Below are 20,879 nucleotides of genomic sequence, written 5' to 3'. Positions count from 1 at the left end.
GTCATTGTAATTAAGAATTTGTTCTTAACTGACTTGCCTAGTTAAATATAGGTTAAATCAAATCCCCCAAAATACGGTATGCTATAGTAGAAACGACAACGCTATATACAGAAAATACGGCACTTACTTTGATAGGGATGCACACATGGGAAAAAGTTTGCAAGGCTTTTTCTGAATAGAGATGCTTAAATGTCTTCATACTTGATCTGGGGAAGTGCTTGGGCTCTCGTCAAATAGATTCCTTTGTCCAGCTCAGTAAAGCCTTGAACATAAATTGTCCACAACAGTGAAATGGGCTACTTCTTATATTAATTAATGAGGAGGCGGAAAACACCTCAATTCAAACGGTTGTTAGAAAATGAAACTTGTTAGGAAATCCTTTGTAATTGACAACCACTAGAACCCCCAAAACAAATAAAGAATAATTAAGGACCAGGAACGCCGTGCCTGGGTTTGGGCCAAGACTCCCATAGCGCCAAATAATAAATGCCTGATCTAAGATTGACTAGAACACAAATGAACCATTGTAGTGGAGATTCCAATCGAATGATCTCTGGACTAATAATATAAGATCATCCTAGCAAAGGAACGAGCCGAGATCAATAAAACTACTGCCCACCGGAGGCCACAACCCGCGTCAGTATTGAAGCGATTTTTTGTAGAAACTTTTCATCGTGTGTCGGTTGAGAACGAAAATAAAGTAATCTTGAGAAATACTTTAAAAACAAAAATTGCAAACAGAAGTTTCTTCACCACTAATGGTTTTTCCCTTAGTTTAATACTAGTTAAGCGTGATGTTTTTTTACGTTTAAACCTCACATGAATTCGAGAACCACCCCCCCCCACCGCCCGTCCCCTCCCCACTATGGATCCCAGTACCTGCGCGTTAAATTCAATAAATCTTTTTATCAATTCTTTCTGAAAATAAGTTTACCCTACCATAATAATATTTAAACAACCAACAGTAGCTTGGACACCCCACCTAAGTCTTCAAAAACTGTGCTACGTCAAGAGTTCAAAGATGGTGGGTTAATTCAACACGCACACACGTCTCTGCTAGCCGCCAGCGCATGGTACTAACAAACAACACCACCAGACGTATTACGAACAACCAAGCCAATGCAATCCCTGGCCTATAGTATCCAGACCTATCTACCCATGAACAACATCCGCGTGAACCCCCCGCTCAAAACTATAAAGTGTGAATATGAGCAAAGACCCTCTAACTAAAGAGCGCCAGTCCAACCTTGTAATGCGCAACAATGTGCTCACGAACCCGTCAGCTTCGTAATGGATGCTCTTGCCGCCCGATATTACACCAAGCCAACAAGTACCTAATGCGTTCATAAATCCCTAAAATTTCTAGCGACCACAGTCCTCTAGCCGTTCAGAAGTACAATTGAGACCTGACCCTCTAATGATGTGCCCGCTTCTTAAATTGAACATTGTTGATTTATATCACTGGTGATAGTAAAGTAGCCTGTACATAACTATGTAAATAAGTGACCATGTTATTATTGATAAAAAGTGTCGTGGCTTGATCGTAAATGTGATTCTGAATTTGGAAGTGTGTAAACTCCCATGGTCTTGGTTTGCCACATTGAAGGCACAGAGTGGATGTCTTAGAGGTTGTAAAGTGCCTGTTGAAATTTGGGATTGAGAGGAAGTGCAGAGAACCACTTGCAAGACATCTCCAAGGCTTGCAACCAGACGGCCTTCAACCTTAGCACAGAAAGCCCACCAACATGGTAGCCAAACCAAGGCCAGTTATCTAGATAACACGAAGACCCTACCCTATTCCTTCATCGTTCAAACCCGACCCTTCTCTTTGACTCTTAATTCGTTAACTAAAATGATGATCCCCATCAGTCTAATCCCAAGTGTTTTGTGCATAGCATCTATCGAGTCTGTGCAAACAAAACTCCACTACTGATTCCTAACTGCCTCTAGAAGCCACCGTCCCAGACACGAACCTGTATCCTTCGGGAGAAGCTTGTCAAAATCTGACCCCAACACTGAGAAAAGTACGTTACATGGCCGAAGCGTGCAAGAACGTCTAGAACTGCCAAAAGTCTTACCAATATCGACTTACACGCTAGTGCGAACATTTTCGGGCTTGGTTCGTGGGAGACGGTCAGGCGGGTTGCTACATGCGGATATATTTAGATTTAACATTGTATGCTATTTAAGGTAAACAAGAAATATTCAAAGTCCTTCAAAGCGCTCGGTTTGATCTTTCCTATATAAGGACAACCAATTAACATTGAACATTTCCAATCCTGAATTCATGAACACCATATTGTCCTAGAAATAAGCAAAATGCATGGAACCCAAATGCCATCATTTGAAATCCATAGCAAAGAGACATAGCAGGACTCACAAGTTTCCAAGGCGAGGAGACGTAACAATGGCTCATCAAAAGGCTGGTCTCTGAGATTGTGTAGTATGAAAGTAAAATTAACAATGGCCCGACGCCTTTTCCATATGAAATCCCTCCTGGGTAAGTAAAGGACAAACCTAAATTGGTTTTTCAAAACCATGCTCACAAGTAGAGGAGATCTGGGTTTGGCGGGACTGCAGGGGAAAGACAGAGGTGGAGATACTTATACAGAACTACCTGGCTGCTGTTACTTGTTGGGCAAACTTGCAGTCAGTAAATGGGATAAGTTGGAGGAAAATTCAAAGCTGAGAACAGAGTATTTATTGGCTTCGACCTCTCGTGCAGGATAGAAAATGATGAAGTTTCTGCAGTCCTATAAAGCTCATGCACAAACTTCCCAGCAGCCGACACAGACCTGTCTTGTTATGGAATAATGACCTGTACTACACGAACCTATGGCTGGTGATAACATGGTAGAATAAAAAACGTGCATGAGGGCATTTTCCCGATTGGAAACGTAGTTCCAGCCGATTGTGGGGAAGTTGCGAAAGGGCATAACGCGCTAATTATGGGCAGGCTGAATCGCGTTCTCTGCAGAAAATTGGGAAAATATATTATTTGATACTAATACAGTTCGTGTTTATAAAAGGTGCRGAACTGARTGAATAAAGTKAATCTCCTATATCCCTATGCTGTTCATAACGTAGTCAAATGTCCATGGTATCGCATCTGGACAAGTATACAAAAGCTCTTGTTTGTATTTTCCTAGGATTGGAAGCCCATGTCGAGACTTACCAGTGACTGCTAAAGTGACTCGTCASTGTGGCCTAGTGATGGTTTGTTTGRGAACAAACAACTCTTTTTGAACTGATTTTTTGGGGTGATTGGAACCGAATGGCATCGATGATAGAGCCGTTCATTTGGCACCCTAATTTGCACACTGGTAGGCTACTACTGCATTTTGGCGATAATCTGCAGGTACATTTTGAAAATGTTGAATCCTTACTGCAGGAACAATAGGTAGTGGAGAGAGCCTCATTCTGGTCCAAAATATGATAACAGATTTGAATCGTTTTTAAAGCTAATGATACTTTATATGGTGTTTTAAAAGATATTGATATAGGTCTATTGATTTAAGCAAAGTGTTGACAATGGAGGGGTCAGCTGCTYCMTTCTGTGTAGCAAAGCCCATGTTAACCTGCTTCATTATTCTATTTTACCTGATGGTCTATTCATGCCCACCTAACTTTGTGCACCCCCACTTTTACAAAATCTGACAGGGGTTCAAAGGGTTTCCTTTCCCTAAGTGTCCACAGCAGCAGAGGCAATGAAATACATCATTTGAAGAACAAACATCATTCATACATTTTCAGTGATTTTAATTGTAAAGTTATGTCTTTCTACTCAATACCACAACTCATTGTACTAATCTGGGATGTACAGTGGTTAAAGGATTCAGTAATTTAGCTGTGTATTTCGGATGGAATCAAGGCATTAGATTGTCCCAGAGGCCACCAAAATAGAGACCCCACCCCCAATGTAACTAAAAGGGAATTACTTAATATTCTCCTGCTTCCTACWTTCTCATGATTACCTTATTGACTGCAAAGGTTGTTACAGTGTAACTACATGTAAAGTTAAATAATGTATTCATTGCCATTAATTTGCTTCCTGAGTAGGTATATTATAATTMCCAGTGCATCCTTTGTAACATTGTAGTTTAAATAACATTTGATTGAATATATCCCGTTGGGCAGGCTATAACATGGYAATAAACTACTGAAAATAATCTGTACTTAATGGCATGGTGTGCCTTGTTACAATTGTTGCTATCAGGTCCTAGCCTATTTACTTCACTAGATCAAGATGGTATCATCCTTGGTATTACCTGTGGATTTGATTTGTAGTCACACCCCGTAGTTACATGTAACAAGGTTATTTGGTTGGTGTTATTAACATGGTAAATCACAGGTGACTTTCAAACACGTACTTACAAAACAGTTACATAGTGGAACAGAAGTGTGTAATATAATTAACTTTCAGCAAGTGGGTATGTAATTACATTTGAATACCTATGTTTGTTTCTACAGTTATTACTGTGTAGTTACGTYGTAATACCGACTATCTTAGTCATACAAGTGTGACTGAATTTATGAATGGAATATGAATGTTACCCATTTGGAAATAGTTATGTGCAAATACAAATGAAGGCAATTTTTGTTAGGCTTAACTCCAAGTTAAATATTGTTGCATTTAGTGTAGGCTACCAGCAAACTGAACAGTATTGCAAAATGTTTGTCCTGTTTTAACTGTGTTGTCAATCATMTTTCAGCAGCGTGGTAACATTGCCTCTTAGTTCATAATGAATATGATTATTATTGACAGTGGGGACCAGATCCTAGATTAGTACTGGGTAAACGATTTGAACGAAACCTTCRATACATATTTACCRATTTGTAGAAGTGCTCAGAAAATGAATGAATGGCAAGACTGTKAAGAGATAAAGGTGCTCAAATTTGACKCATTTTGCGTACCCCATCATTTTCCGTACCTATCACCTTCATCACTGGAAAAMATAAACGGTTGAGACTGATATCATATAAAAGCTTACAAACAGTGTTGTCAAACTATTTTATAAATTCTGGAAGAATGTTTTTTACTTTTTTTTTATGAAAATAAATGTTTTAACCTCTTGGACATTAGGTAAAAATGTAGATTTCTGCTTTAACGTGCCCAAAATGGATCATTTATTAAGAGAGAGCTATAAACAATTACTAGTAATGCTGCATACTCCAAGAAATACTAAAATYTCACCTTTCTGGTAAAAATAGTTATAAATTACTGAAGTGTACTCACTTTTGAGGACACAAGCTCAAGTACATAGTACAAATATAACAAAATCAAAGTTTTTTTCCTATTCAACAGAAGTGGGTTAATAGGGCTTGAAATGACTGAAATGCTTTCTAAATATAGTAACAATCAAATTATAAACTGCTTACTAAGGATTTCACATTTCGCATAACTATAAAATAATTAAATATATTACTTAGAGACAATATTGGCACTATCTCATATAACTGTCAACAGCGAATGTTTACTAAACGTCCACTGAGCATCACAGAGACCCAATTTGAATCTATGCAGACTCGTTACAACTTTAGTGGTAAGCACAAAGGGATTTTGTCTGTTTGTGATGAAGAGAACATGGTATTAGTTGAATTCTATGAAATTATTTTGTATTCTTTCATGTGGAGAGCTCTAAATCCAGCTGAGAATACCACAGCGAGATGAAACTGCTATTGTTGCATGTGCTAGATTGTCCCGTTTCATATGTGCTATTTCAATCGCAGCTTTGAGTTTGAAAGACATCGGAAATCATGCCTTTGACTGGTTAGGCCGGAAAATGGGACACTTCGCTCCCTATGCAAAATGTGGCATCTGAAACATAACATTTCAAATTAGCTCAGGCGGAGAGAAGAGAGATGGGGCTTTCTTGCACTATAAGACGCGGAACTCTACAACGTTCACAGAGCGCTTTATACACACAAATGTTAGTCGGGACCAGTCCAGAACCGCTCCAGAACCGCCCCAAATAGGGTACTTAATGTCTTTAACGTCAATTATTTAAAAAGGCGTGAACTTTTTTTATCTGAATATGTTGTAGTTTAGTCCCTATTTTTTTAGCTGATGAATGTACTAAAATGGAAATTAAATTGTGAATTTAAACTTTCAAATGGTACACAAAGATGGTTGYAGGTCCACACATCAGAGAATGTAGATTTGAATGGAAAWATCTGTTMTAAATTATACTGTAAATCCTCRATAGGAAACTTACTGAAAACATAGGAATATAGATAGAACTTAAATGGTCATGTCCATTTTATTGACATTCAATGGTGAGTGAACCGGCGGTCATCTTTGTGGTAGTAATTAAAAGTTAAAATGTCAATTAAATGTCAATGGTGTACCAGCTAAATTGCAGTGGTCTGAAYGGATAGGTCCATTCTATTAATTKTATTATTGAAATGACACCCATCCTGTATTCAAGAGCATGTTGTATKTCAACCGATGGCGGACACAGCACAACCTCAGATTTGAAAAAGGGTTCAAACTACAACATATGCGGATATGAAAACAAATATGAGTTTACTAGTTTTAAGATAATTAACATATTCGTTGAAAAATTAAAATGTATTTTTTTGGGGCAAAGAAAATATACAATTGTTTGACAATACTGTTTGTAAGCTTTTAAATGATATCAAACTCAAACGTTTATCTTTTCCKGTGACGAAGACCATGGATGTCTCATGATATGATGGGGTCAACTTAGCACCTTTTATCTCCTGAATCTTTTAGCAAACACGCATGGAAAGTTTGGATTTAATCAAAGGGCGTGCTATCAAAAAGGGATTGAATTCAAATGGTTTACCCTACTCCTACTCGAAGATGCTTGATTAATACAGGTCCTGGTTTAAATTACATATACTGCACATCTCTGTTGTGACGCATAAAAAAACGGTCAATCTTACCTGCACGAGGAGCCTTCTTTGTGGTCTTAGCGGTTATTACTTTTTTCTCAGAGTATGACTGAGAGGCCAGTTTGGTACGAGTTGTATACTTGTTTTATGGGGCAGTGACCTTATTTAGCAACATACTTTTTCCTCACTTAAGGTAACCCCATTGTCCTTCAAGTCCTTCAAGGTCAAGCAAATATTTCACAAAAAACATTGATGTAGACACCGAGATACTGTAGCTTTTTACCTTACACTGTTTTCATTCAAGTATTTATATACAGTGCATTCAGAAAGTATGCAGACCCCTCGACTTTTTCCACATTTCATTACGTTACAGCTTTATTATAAAATTGATTTAATTAATGTTTCCACTCATCAATCTACACACAATACCCCATTAATGATAAGCGAAAACAGGTGTTTTGAAATTTTTGCAAATGTATTATTTAATTTGTAAAAAATTTATAAAAACATAATTCTTCTACTTTGCGAGGCATTGAAAAACCTCCCTGGTTTTTGTGATTGAATCTGTGTTTAAAATTCACTGCTCGACTGAGGGACCTTAAATTATTGTATGAGTGGGGTACAGAGATGAGGTAGTCATTCAAAAATCATGTTAAACATTGTTGTTGCACACACAGTGAGTCCATGCAACTCATTACTCCTGAACTTATTTAGGCTTGCCATAACAAAGGGGTTGAATAATCATTGACTCAAGACATTTCAGCTTTTTATTTAATACTTTGACATTATGTGATATTGTGTGTAGGCCAGTGACACATKMCCATTTAATCCATTTTAAATTAAGGCTGTTACACAACAATGTGTAAAAAGTCAAGGGGTGTGAATACTTTCTGAAGGCACTGTATGTTTTTTAAAGGGGGTAACCCAGGTCATGCATGATAATGCACTGTATGTTTTTTAAAGGGGTAACCCAGGTCATGCATGACAATGCACTGTATGTTTTTAAAGGGGGTAACCCAGGTCATGCATGATAATGCACTGTATGTTTTTTAAAGGGGGTAACCCAGGTCATGCATGATAATGCACTGTATGTTTTTTAAAGGGGGTAACCCAGGTCATGCATGACATGCACTGTTTGGTTTATAGTACATAAATGACATGTTTGCATTTTAAATATGACTCATGGCTGGATACAACAGCAATATGTATTTTTGTTGATTCTCATTCGGGCAATAAATAACTTGATTTAGTGTTTATAGTTATTGCAGCTATAGTATATGCTCATCAAGGGGGGTAATATAAGATATGCATTTTGGCTTGGTGTTGAACTTCCCATATAAATCAAAACTTGAGAGTAAATTCTTCGTCTAAGCACGAGGTAGGATAGAGATTATGAAGACTGACGAGTGAGAACTATCCACCACTGAAATGAAAAGGGAGTTTACCATGCCAAGTGGATGACCAAGTAGTGTCATCGTTGGCCATGCGTGACCTGCAACTCATTATGTGACTTGTAATCAACATTTTTACTCCTGTACTTATTTATCCTTGGTATAACAAATGGGATCAATACTTATTGACTGTTGGAATTATTTATTATTATTATTATTATTATTAATTATTATTAATTATTAATTATACAGTGAATTAATTATTCACTGTACCCTGCAATTATGCATGTGACTAATAAATGAATAAGTCAACGGCATCATGACCTTTACCCAGTACCAGGATATTTTTGCCAAAAACCTGGTTCCCTCTGCCAGGAGGCTAAAACGTGGCTGCAATTGCACAGTGACCCCAAGCAAGCGCACATCAAAATCCAAATTGTTAATTTACCACACATTCAATATTTTTCAATGGCCATCTCAGTATCCGGACTTGGACCCCATTGAAAACCTGTGGTTTGAATTAAAAAGGGCAGTCCATGAGCACAGACCAAAGGATAAACAGGATCTGGAAATATTCTGTATGGAGGAATGGTCTAAGATCCCTCCCAATGTGTTCTRCAATATCATAAAATATTTTAGAAAAAGCCTCTGTGCCATTATCCTATCAAGGGGAGGGCCCACAAAGTGTTGGAAATAAAATTGCCAATTTGTAGGGTTACCTACCCCACACAGTGTCAGATAGGCTTTTTTGCCTTCAATAATCTTTGTAGAAGAGGCAATAGGCTACTGGCTGATGTAGACATCTACTGAGTTGGTATTTAACCCCGAAATACTATTCTTAATTAAATAGTGTATGTGGGAGTGATTCAAGCAGGCATGACATGGTAACATCATATTTAGCATGTTCCCATCAGATAACATTGAGGATCGGGTTGCACTTTGTTGCTGCTCATATTGTATGAATGCATAGGCTCATTCCACCCTAATGAAAACGTATTTGGGAGAAACTGCTGAGCTACCTGAACTAATTATAGGTGGTGACGTACAGTACATTTACTCCAATCGTTTTRATACCCATATAGGCCTAGCTACCCACGTTTTTAAACAGGTGTTGTATATGATAACCCAAATCCTGTTGACTAGTAAACCTTGGAAGCTTGGAAAAGTAGCACTCCCGTGGAGTAAATTAGTTATATTTATAAAATATAGCTGTCGAAGTGTGTTTTGAGGGGTTTGAAGCGTTAGCATTCAAAGCAATACATTACTTTTTCGATTTATGCATGTAGTGAATTTCTGTCTGAACAAATGTGTGTTCAATCATGGAGCTTGTGGCAATCACGCTTTACAACCCCATGATATGCAAACGAGCGGTTGGACGCATATCCAAATTTGTGAAACGGTTTGCCGTACCTGATTACTGATGGATCCTGGAACGTATTCAGAGTGAGAAGCAGTGCAGCGAGAGATTGAATGGTGATACTAGTTTCTTAGTGCCAACTGATTGCAGTATCATCCGATGGAAAAAGCAGGGTCACAGACTAGTGTACTGACTGCTTGGCATACTGAAGTTATTTGACTTGGCAACTCCTCTAACCAGTTCAGGGAAATACATTGACACTCTCACAATGTTATATCACACATGCAGCGAGAGGTCTAACCACCAAACTGGTCACTAAGRATAATCATGGTATTTGGGATGATATCACAAAGTCATGCCTTTGGATTATATCATTTATTTCATGTCAGGAATCCTGTAGYACAGGCTTCACAGCTTCTGTGAGTGCAGGCTTTTGTTTCAGCCCTACTGTAACACACCAAATAATCCACCTGTTATTCCACCTGGGGTGAGTGTTGGTGTTCGGCTGGAACAAGCCTGCACATCAGGTAGCTCTGCTGGAGCCTGAGGTGGTTGGAGGCKCCTGCTGTTGGATCTATGAAGCCGAATATACGCAAGGCATCTCTAAGCACACTTTGATCTAACCACACACACACACAAACAGCCGCCAGGTGCATTGTGGGGGATAACGTTGTTTTGTGTTAGACTGCTATTTATTTAGATTTCCCGCCGTGCCCCTTGAGAAAGACAGTGTTTTCATGCTGTTTTGATACTGAAGACAGCAGGTGTTTGGAAGCCTAATTGTCGAACAGTCAACTCTACTGTTCTTAATATCTCWATACTTGTCAGCCATGAAGAGGTTATCACTGTCAGGTAAGCTGAAGGTGTTTGACACTAAAGTGCCTGAAATTCAAATGCAACTGATAAGCTAGTCAACTAGCAAGTTTGTTAGCAGCTAGCTAGATTTCAGGGCCGTAACCAGGGTTTGAGTTTTAGTGAGGTCRGTAAGGGGGGAAAATMAGTTGAAGCTCGTTTCTATACAGTACAAAATTTAAGAAGCGATTTGGAGAACAGCAAAAACATACKAAAATGACCCCAGCCATTATCACCTTGGCTGCTGTAGGTTCATTCACCTCATTCGATCTGCAGACACAGGCTATTGGCTATACAATTGTAATGTTATACCCTTGAAAGGGGGTAAATATAAGAAATGATTCACACTGAAGCATCAGCGACTGTTCAGTCAGTTTTAATAATGAAGTGCATAAAATCGTCAAACCTTTACATAGACTTCTCTTCTCAATTAGTGTTCAKATTTGTATTCCTAGGCATTACTAATCAAGCTCCGCACAAACAACATCAATGGAGCACACAGATGATTGTATTATCACATTCACATGATTTATTCGAATATTACTTATGATTCTGTATTAATCAGTGTTTTCCATTAGCGTCAGCTAATCAGCCGGTTGAACACTAARTTTCAGCCGGCTACTTTTTCCCCWTCATATTAACRAGGTATACTTTTCATTTGAAAAGTTTCAATTCGCTAGTCCGTCGAGCCATCTCCTGCTAGAATGAACAAAATGCATATTCTAGTGATKTATTGATAGGATAGGTGCCTGTCAGTCACAAAGGGAGGGATGACCGTGTAACGCAGACTGCGGTCTGTCCCGCCTCCCAGTACAATGTTTGTGTGTTGTGGACAGATTGCTGCTTGTGAATTTGCACGTCTCATGTAATGTAAGTGGTAACGATGAGTCGAAATCCTGTAGGGAATCAACTAAATGTATAAAAAATGTATTCAATTGCCCATATTTATCATAAGACATGAACAGAATGCATCAGTGATTCTTATTTCCTGCAACTTTCTGAAGAGGCAATGAGAATGCCCGTCTGTGTGTGTGCATAGCACGTGTCTGCCACTTGGCACTGTGTGCCATTAGCGATGATGCTAATTAAAACAGTATTCTGGTAGATGGAAAGACTTTCCCAAAAATCTTCTCAATGAAATGTTAAATACAAAGTAACCTATGCTTACCTGGCAGAATGATGTCATAATTATTTTCATCATTCCAGTGTTTAATCTTGAATTTTTCACTCTACTATTTACGTGCGCTACAAAAACACAGCTAAACAACAGCCTATTGCTAGGRGGCACATTAATTAAAGGGTAACTACACCCAAAAATACAAATGTTGTGGACTAAGAACAGGGATGGGCAACTAGTGGCCTGAGGGCCCCCCTTTTGAAGGCCCTCAGATCAATTCCCCCCCACCTTTTAAATGTTAAATGTTTAAAGTTCTCTTACTTAGAAAGTTGTCCTGGTCATACATGTATAGGCCTAGACTATATCCAACTAACAATACACTGAATTCCTAAATGTTCAGTAATTTTACATTTCAAGTCACGTCTTTCTGCACAATACCTCAACAAATGTTTCCAATCTGGGAGGTAAAGAGGTGCTGTGAGAAGGTGGAGTTAGCCGTTTTAGAGAGTGGTGAAATTGCGCTGCTAAAAAGGCAAATACGGGAGGCAAATCTGGGGGATGCAGGCGACACATTGCAAAAAAATTACTGTTCATGATTCCATTCGTTTGCAAAGAGGCAGGCGTGAATCAATGGATACATATCATGAATTTATACGTCCAAAAATGTATGTAGCAACTGCTGATTTCACCTTTAAGGGACTGAAATGGAATTGATGAGCAAGTAGTCTGTTAGCTAATGTACTTACTAGTTAATATTTWGCAAGGAAACATTTGCATGGCACCATCGAGGTAGTTTATTTTAACCAAAACATACAAATCACCTTTCCAACACTGTTTTATTTGTAAAAAATATATATATATTTATTCTAAAATCAAAGACAAAAGGTATACGATGATGAATCTGGATGAGGGTTTGTGAAGAGAGAACACTAGATATTGCTTTTGCTTGGATCAATACTATCCATTACAACTGAAGGGTAAGCTATCCTTGTAGCTCCATGTTCCCTAGAACTCATCTGAACTGAATCAGGGACCTTTTTTACATTTGCTCAAACGAGGCTAGCCAAATTATTTACAGTACCTTTTTTGTTTTTCCCATATATTATATATGTTTCCACTGTCTTTGCATCTTGTCTTTTTAATGAGTGCATTGATAGTCAACATGGGATACCCACCATCACATTCTCACTCACACACGCGCGCGCACACTCACACGCACACGCCACGCACACGCACACACACACAACACACACACACACACACACACACACACACACACAACACACACACACACACACACACACACACACACACACACACACACACACACACACACACACACACCACACACACACACCACACACACACACACACACACACACACTTCCTCCTCCTCCTATCTCCATCCACCTTATTTTCCTCTTTGTTTTAACCAGATAGACCGTGGAAAAACAGTTAATTAAAACCGTCAGGACCCATCTAGGCCCTTTGGCACTGGCGGAATGCTAAAATAACAGCAAAACAACACTGATGAAAAAGTTAGCTGTCTGAGACTGAGTCCGTAATGAAGTGGTTTAATTGAAGTGGATTTAACCGGCATCATTGCAGTGAGTTTGGAAGCCTCATCTAAAGAGAGTTCTCTTAAAACTGAACAAGTACCTTTCAAAAACCTGCCACTATAAAGTATCACCAGGCTCCTCTGAATACAAGAGGAGTTGGCAACCTAGTGTAGGTTTTCAACGGAGTCTGTCTGGTACTTTTTTTGATTGAACCCGGTCCAGCCCCTTACTCATCCATATGTATTTTCAGATGTGTTCCTCAGTGGCTTTCTTTTCCTACTTACGCTCACACTTCTTTTAGTAGAGGGAGCATGTTAATGATTGTGATCACAAGACTTCTAAAGCATGTAATGTGCTTAATGTAATGAGTTAATTCCAAGTAACACTCATATTAGTAGCTGCGTTCATATTATTTTCATAGTGAGACGTGAATATGAAAATTGAGAAATACTTTCAGATAAAACAAATTTTACACACACACACACACACACACACACACACACACACACACACACACACACACACACACACACACACACACACAGAGATGTAGAGTGAAAGCGACACTTATGTCCATGGTGATTGGCTGTCTAGATTTCTCATTGTCCCTTGTCAGTAGCAGCAGCCCCTGTCATTCTGGTGACTAGCCTCATGTATTTTTCTGACAGTTTCGGTAAAATAAAAAAACAAAATAAAAAGGACACTGCTGAAGACGACAACTGAGGAATCAGTGACAGGGTGTCCCCTCGAATCCTTCATCTTTGTTCATGTTGCCAGCGATCTTTCTTTCTTTTCATCTTGTTTTTTTGTCAATTTTTGGGGGGAATGTCTCCAACTAGTTAGGTCCTGTTCAAAGTATATGAAATGGAAAATCTAATGGAATGTTTCTTATTGGACAAATACAGGTTGTCCCTCTCTGTTTCAGTCTGTTTTCTTCTGTTTGGTGCATAACGAACATGGCCCTTGCCTGGTAGCATGTTGACATTACACTTTCTTCACTGTGCAGCACCCAGTTCAGGGACCTACATTTCAGGCTTCAAATTTCCTGTATCAATCGTATCCTGCCTGAGATCTTATTTTTCTCCCCCAGTAGAAAAATGATTAACTCATATGCAAGGTCTCTGTATTACCACATAATGGGATGCCATTCCACATGACCTCATGCACAGGCCTTAAACCCTATCTACAAAACTAATGAGTTATGGTCTAGACCAGTTGCCCTCACTAGACCACCATTGTTTGGGTTCAGCACAGGCTCTGCATTATCCTCAATACAGCCCATGTACATACAGTTGTAGTCGGAAGTTTACATACACTTAGGTTGGAGTCATTAAAACWKATTTTTCAACCACTCCACAAATGTCTTGTTAACAAACTATAGTTTTGGCAAGTTAGTTAGGACATCTACTTTGTGCATGACACAAGTAATTTTTCCAACAATTGTTTACAGGCAGATTATTTCACTTATAATTCACTGTATCACAATTCCAGTGGGTCAGAAGTTWACAAACACTAAGTTGACTGTGCCTTTAACCAGCTTGGGAAATTCCAGAAAATGACATCATGGCTTTAGAAGCTTGATAGGTTAATTGACTCATCATTTGAGTTGMAGGTTGGAGGTGTASCTGTGGATGTATTTTAAGGCCTACCTTCAAACTCAGTGCCTCTTTGCTTGACATCATGGGGAAAATCTAAAGAAATCAGCCAAGACCTCAGAAAATATTATTGTAGACCTCCACAAGTCTGGTTCATCCTTGGGAGCAATTTCCAAACGCCTGAAGGTACCACGTTCATCTGTACAAACAATAGTACGCAAGTATAAACACCATGGGACCACGCAGCCGTCATACCACTCAGGACGGAGATGCGTTCTGTCTCCTAGAGATGAACATCCTTTGGTGCGAAAGTGCAAATCAATCCCAGAACAACAGCAAAGGACCTTGTGAAGATGCTGGAGGAAACAGGTACAAAGGTATCTATATCCACAGTAAAAAAAGTCCTATATCGACATAACCTGAAAGGCCGCTCAGCAAGGAAGAAGCCACTGCTCCAAAACCGCCACAAAAAAGCCAGACTATGGTTTGCAACTGCACATGGGGACAAGATCGTACTTTTTGGAGAAATCCTGTCTGTTGAAACAAAAATAGAACTGTTTGGCCATAATGACCATCGTTATGTTTGGAGGAAAAAGGGGGAGGCTTGCAAGCCGAAGAACATCACCCCAACCGTGAAGCACGGGGGTGGCAGCATCATGTTGTGGGGGTGCTTTGTTGAAGGAGGACTGGTGAACTTCACAAACTAGATGGCATCACAAGGAAGGAAAATTATGTGGATATATTGAAGCAACATCTCACGACATCAGTCAGGAAGTTAAAGCTTGGTCGCAAATGGGTCTTCCAAATAAATAATGACCCAAGCGTACTTCCAAAGTTGTGGCAAAATGGCTTAAGGACAACAAAGTCAAGGTATTGAAGTGGCCATCACAAAGCCCTGACCTCAATCCTATAGAAAATTTGTGGGCAGAACTGAAAAAGCGTGTGCGAACAAGGAGGCCTACAAACCTGACTCAGTTACACCGGCTCTGTCAGGAGGAATGGGCCAAAATTCACCCGARTTACTGTGGTAAGCTTGTAGAAGGCTACCAGAAACGTTTGACCTCTGTTAAACAATTGAAAGGCAATGCTATTTAAACTTCTGACTTCAACTGTACATTTACAGATTGTTGCCAACAGCTACAAAGTAGGAGGTATAGCCACAGACAAAACACCAACTTTTTATGTAGGCACATTTTTTACTGTCATAGATTCAAGATGGTAGCATTATTTTATGGGGAGTTCAATGTGGTTTTCAGGGAGTTTTAATGTGCTTGGGCAATTTTAGTGTGCTTGGGCAATTCCAGTCCTRGGGGGCCTGATTGGTGTCACAGTTAAGCCCCAGCTAACACACCTGACTCCAATAATCACCTAATCATGATCTTCAGTTTAGAATGCAATTTGATTAATCAGCAATGGAGTTGCCCACCCCTGTGACTAGGGTATACAACTACTGAAAAGTACAGTACAATGACCTATAACCCTATATTAATGCCCTCTACAAATTCCCTTTGTATGGAATGGGTCACTCTTGATGGGCTGCACRCCTCCAATATCTGTCCCCGAAATCGGATTATTCTTCATCTAGTTTGGATTTTGGGAGAGATTACGAGTTCCTGCTACATTTGAGCTGAAAATGTCATGCAACAGAGGAATGCAGATTATCAAGAAAGAGAGAGCGCAACCAGAGGAGATGGCATGGATGGGAATTGAGATTGAGTACAGGAAGGATGGAAGTACGGAGTAAAGCCATTCTGGTTTGCCTGGTTGTGTGTTCTGCTCTCTAAACTATGATTGCTCTTTCACCTTTAGAAGTCAGTCGAYCCAATTTTGTCTTTGGAAACCGACATGGTTTCAGACATTTAAAAAATTGAGATTAAGAGCAGCATAACGYCGTAATCTGCAACAATAATACGATTTTAGAAGGTATAAACATTGTCTGTGCTCTTTGGATTAAATAGACCTAGATTATAATTTGGTATTATATTTTGTAATAGCAGATACAGTAGAATAAATGATAATACATAATTTAATATTCACTAAATCTGTTTTAACCTTGATATTTTTAATGAAGCATTTGATCCTGATATTCTTCTGAATCCTATCAAACTATACATCATCAAATGGTGAATAGCAGAGGATATGCGTATGATATTCACTAACTTGTCACAATTGACATGCTATCTTTGTTTGACAAGTCCTAATCAACACACAGTATTTCCTGTTCATGACCAACCCGTTGTATGCTAACAGGCAATAACTTCATCCTGATGTCATCCGCCAGTGTCACAAGTTCACTAGTGACTGCACTCCCATGCACTTACCACAGGTCAAATGGTCACTACGACTCCATGCTGCTCAATACAGTTGCATGGGAGGCCATTTTGTTTTCTGCTGATGGGAAAAGGCAGCTAGACCTCAATGGCCGTTTGTGACGCACTGTACTACACATTCTCCGCCGCCGACAAATCTCAAACTGTGAAGATACTGCTCACACCCACAGGAAAGGAAAAATGTCGCACTCTTTTCCGGTTGCAATTATCATCAGCTGTCCAAAAATCCACTCAGACTGACTGGAATCATTTTTGGTGGTGAGAAGGTACTATACTCTCTGTGGGAGTAACTGGGGCTGGTTGACACAACATGGTCAAACAACAGTCAGTCCAAAAGTATCTGTTATAGTGTTGTACGGTTGAGCACTCCCTAACACTGTCATGTTATGCAACTAGCTGTATCTCAATTAAGGCAGCCCCCCCGCACCTCTGATTCAGGGGTTGGGTTAAATGCTGAAGACACATTTCAGTTGAAGGCATTCAGTTGTACAACTGACTAGGTATCCCCCTTTCCCTTTCATTGGCTGACAGTTAGAAGAATACGTGACTCGTAGCCTGAGAGGCTGCTCAAGTCTTTACTGTACAAACTAAAAGGTTGTCTTATTTCACAAAACATTGCCTTGTAGGGAATATTCCTTGACACTTTGTCTTTGTACACCAGATAAGATTCACAACTTGAATTAAACTATTCATTTAGTACTTTTTATAACTTAAACACATTGCTCTCTCTCTCTCTCTCTTTCTCTTTTGCACGTTCTTTTCAGGATAGGCTTTGAGAACCGTGAAACCGGACCATAACAGGACTGCAGTGCAGCGGAAGGAACCTAACAGACGGAGCGCTCGCTTTGGGCTCACCAGGGAAGGCCTGACCCCTCCATTGGGCGGATCGACAGCCAGGCGGAGGGGCCATGTGGTCTGCACGCCTGCTCCTCTTCGCCAGCCTGTTTGCGCCAGCAGCTCTGGGTAAGCCCGGGACGCGGTTGCCCCATTTCATGTGACTGTTTGTTTCAGTGTCTGTCTCACTATTTATATTTGCTAAACATTTTTTGTCTCACTATTTATATTTGCTAAACATTTTRCCCAAGTTTTATGCTTTTCCGATATGTCTCTTTCCCTCTCTCCTCTGATCCCTATGTATTCTTCTGTCTCTGTCTTTCTTTCCATCTCCTCTTTCTCGCTCTTTTTACCTCTCTTTTTACCTCTCTCTTTATCTCTCTTTTTACCTCTCTCTTTATCTCTCTATTTTCCTCTCTATTTTCCTCTCTCTTTATCTCTCTCTTTATCTCTCTCTTTATCTATCTCTTTTACCTCTCTTTTACCTCTCTCTTTTACCTCTCTCTTTTACCTCTCTCTTTATCTTTCTCTTTTACCTCTCTCTTTTACCTCTCTCATTATCTCTCTTTATCTGTCCCTCTACCTGTTTCTCTTCCCTGATCCCTATGTATCTTTTAGTCTGTCTGACTTTATCTCACTGTTTTTCTCACTCTCTGGACATTATTGAGATCACTTCGAAGGCATTTTTTTAAATCCCTCTGAACAAATTGCAATCACCTCAGATTTGACCGTTTTCCTGTTGGCTTCTGACAATTGTTTCAGTAGAAAGTAAATTAAGTAATTTAAATTCAGCTTAAACTAGGGTTTGGGAACGGGGGGAGGCATTATGCCATGGTCCATAAACATGCTAATTTGCTACGGTGAAACCATTAACGGGAGATTCAAAGCAAATTMAATTGCTTTGGTGCCTTATCTTTGGGCTGGGCTGCAGCTCGCTTTTAGCGGCACGCTAATCAAAACTAGCTCTCCAGCATAGTTTGTTTTGCAAAAATGTTCATTGGGAGTGGAGTCACGTGACTTTGACGTGTCACGCACCTGTCTGTGTATTTCTCTATTGATCCGAAGGGAATAGAGGCATTATGAAGCCGCTAATTTACTMCCGACCTGACAAAAGAGCCCGGAAGATAAACTGTGTTGGACAATAGGTTGCATATTAAACGCTGTGACTGCTGTGATGCCATAATTCTCTCTCCACAATGGAAAATAGAGATACAGATACACAAAGTATAACTCCCCAGTATTTTTATCAAGYCCAAGGTAGCAGAATTGTATTCTTTTGTTATCCTTGAATTGMCTTAGTGTTTATTCTTTGAGGTGGGGAAAAGATCATGCATTACTAGATGCTGTCAGCAGACTAGTCCCCGATGTTTTGGAATGCTTCTATTTAGGGGCTGGTTTTAATGCTCACGTAGGGGTTTCTTTTCTCTCCACAGTCTCTCTTCCTACCCCAGGGGGGTGATGGAGATGGGTACTCTGGGGGGCACTGCCCTACTTTGGGATGGTAATCCAGTTACGGTCCCCTGTTGCCCCCCCCCCCCCTCCCCCCACACACCCCCTCCCAGTATGTTCCGACCTAGCCCATAAATATGCTCCAATCACACCCACATACTATCTGCTTCCCCAAATGGCACCCTATTCCCTAACTAATACACTACTTTTGACCAGAGCTCTACCATTTGGGACGCAACCACAGCCTCCTCTGCTCACAGCTGCCTCCAGTATGTGTGTGTGTGTGAGAATATTGTTCAGCTGGGAGCTATAGAAGGTAATTGACCATCCTGGCAGTTATGCCCGAGGCTTTCTACAGACATACACCCACACATATCTCATACACTGTAGYCCAATTCATGGTACACATGCTATCTGACTCACACAGTTCCATCTACAAGGTATTTACAACTCTCACCATCTGCATATTGTATGGTAATTCGGAACGCTCCCCGCAGCCGAAGTGAAATGTCACCTGAGGATATCCCAGCATCCCRGGCCAAGGCTATCCATCAGCAATATGATAATGCTAATCCGATCCCATTGGATCCATACAAACCCCATTAAAAATAGTTTTSTGTCAATTTCAACATGTCCAAGCTAGACATCCCTTAATTAATCTCCTTTTGCCAGGGCATTCAGTGCTGTACACCAGGGCATCCCTGCGTTTGCCTAATTAATTAAACAAATTACTTTCCGCACTCCTATTTGAAATGGGAAACTTCAACAGAGCCTACTCGGGCATGTTTAGTTTTGTTGTGAGTATGAAGCGTTTGTGATGCGTGTAATGTAATAGGTCTGCTCTGAGCGAGTGGGCTTACTGTCGGTGTAGAACCTCTATTGGTATCTGAATTGTACGAGTTCACACTAGTAGTTTTAGTTCTCCCTTGTATCCCTGAGAACGTGATGCGAATGTCAACAAAAAGAACAAAGACAGCGCTAGCATCTTAAGCKAAAGAGAATTGAAGGTCATTAGATTTAAAGTTGGAAGTGAACTTTACTTTGACTATAATTGGTATGTAAGTGCTAAGAGCAAGAGTGAAACGCTGCATGTTTTAAGGAAATACTTGGTCTCCTTTGGGGTTTCTGTAAGTGACTTTCAAGACTTTTACCTGATTGTGTGTTGTTGTTTTTTTACACAATGAATACGATATGACCTACAGTTACGCCACATTGGTATTCATGGACACAAATAACTTGGTGTATTGCGCTCAACACTAATATAACTATTATTTTGAATTATTATTATTTTGAAATTGCACGGATGGTCAAATTTGTGTCTCGGTACACCAGAGCTTCCTACAGGTTGACAAAACAGTTGTCAATTGGATACCAGCTTAATCCATATCTCTGTTTACTGAATGCAATGTTCCTTTGCTGTGTCAGTCTTTCTGGTTCGTTTCACCTATTGTCAACTCACAGGTGTCTCATTTCCAAATAATTATTTGTTTTTGGATAAACTAAATATGCATAATCCTGGTCTCTTTGTACTGTATTC

At 39.8% G+C, this 20,879-nt stretch overlaps 1 protein-coding gene across 8 annotated transcripts in view; it reads left to right on the top strand.

Annotated features, from left to right (window-relative positions):
- LOC111960292 (adhesion G protein-coupled receptor L3-like) overlaps positions 1–20,879 on the top strand; it is a 345,871-nt gene that overhangs the window by 96,652 nt on the left and 228,340 nt on the right. For all 8 annotated transcript variants that reach the window (XM_023982240.1, XM_070437819.1, XM_023982239.1 and 5 more), the window contains one exon: positions 17,824–18,022. In XM_023982240.1, coding sequence (XP_023838008.1) covers positions 17,968–18,022 — 55 coding nt within the window. In that variant the 5' untranslated portion in view covers positions 17,824–17,967. The remainder of the gene's footprint in view (positions 1–17,823; positions 18,023–20,879) is intronic.

This window comes from Salvelinus sp. IW2-2015, linkage group LG37, assembly GCF_002910315.2.
Source record: "Salvelinus sp. IW2-2015 linkage group LG37, ASM291031v2, whole genome shotgun sequence".
In the NCBI taxonomy this organism is placed as follows: Eukaryota; Metazoa; Chordata; class Actinopteri; order Salmoniformes; family Salmonidae; genus Salvelinus; species Salvelinus sp. IW2-2015.
Note: the sequence above shows the minus strand (reverse complement) of the source record. Positions and strands in the feature narration are given on the sequence as shown.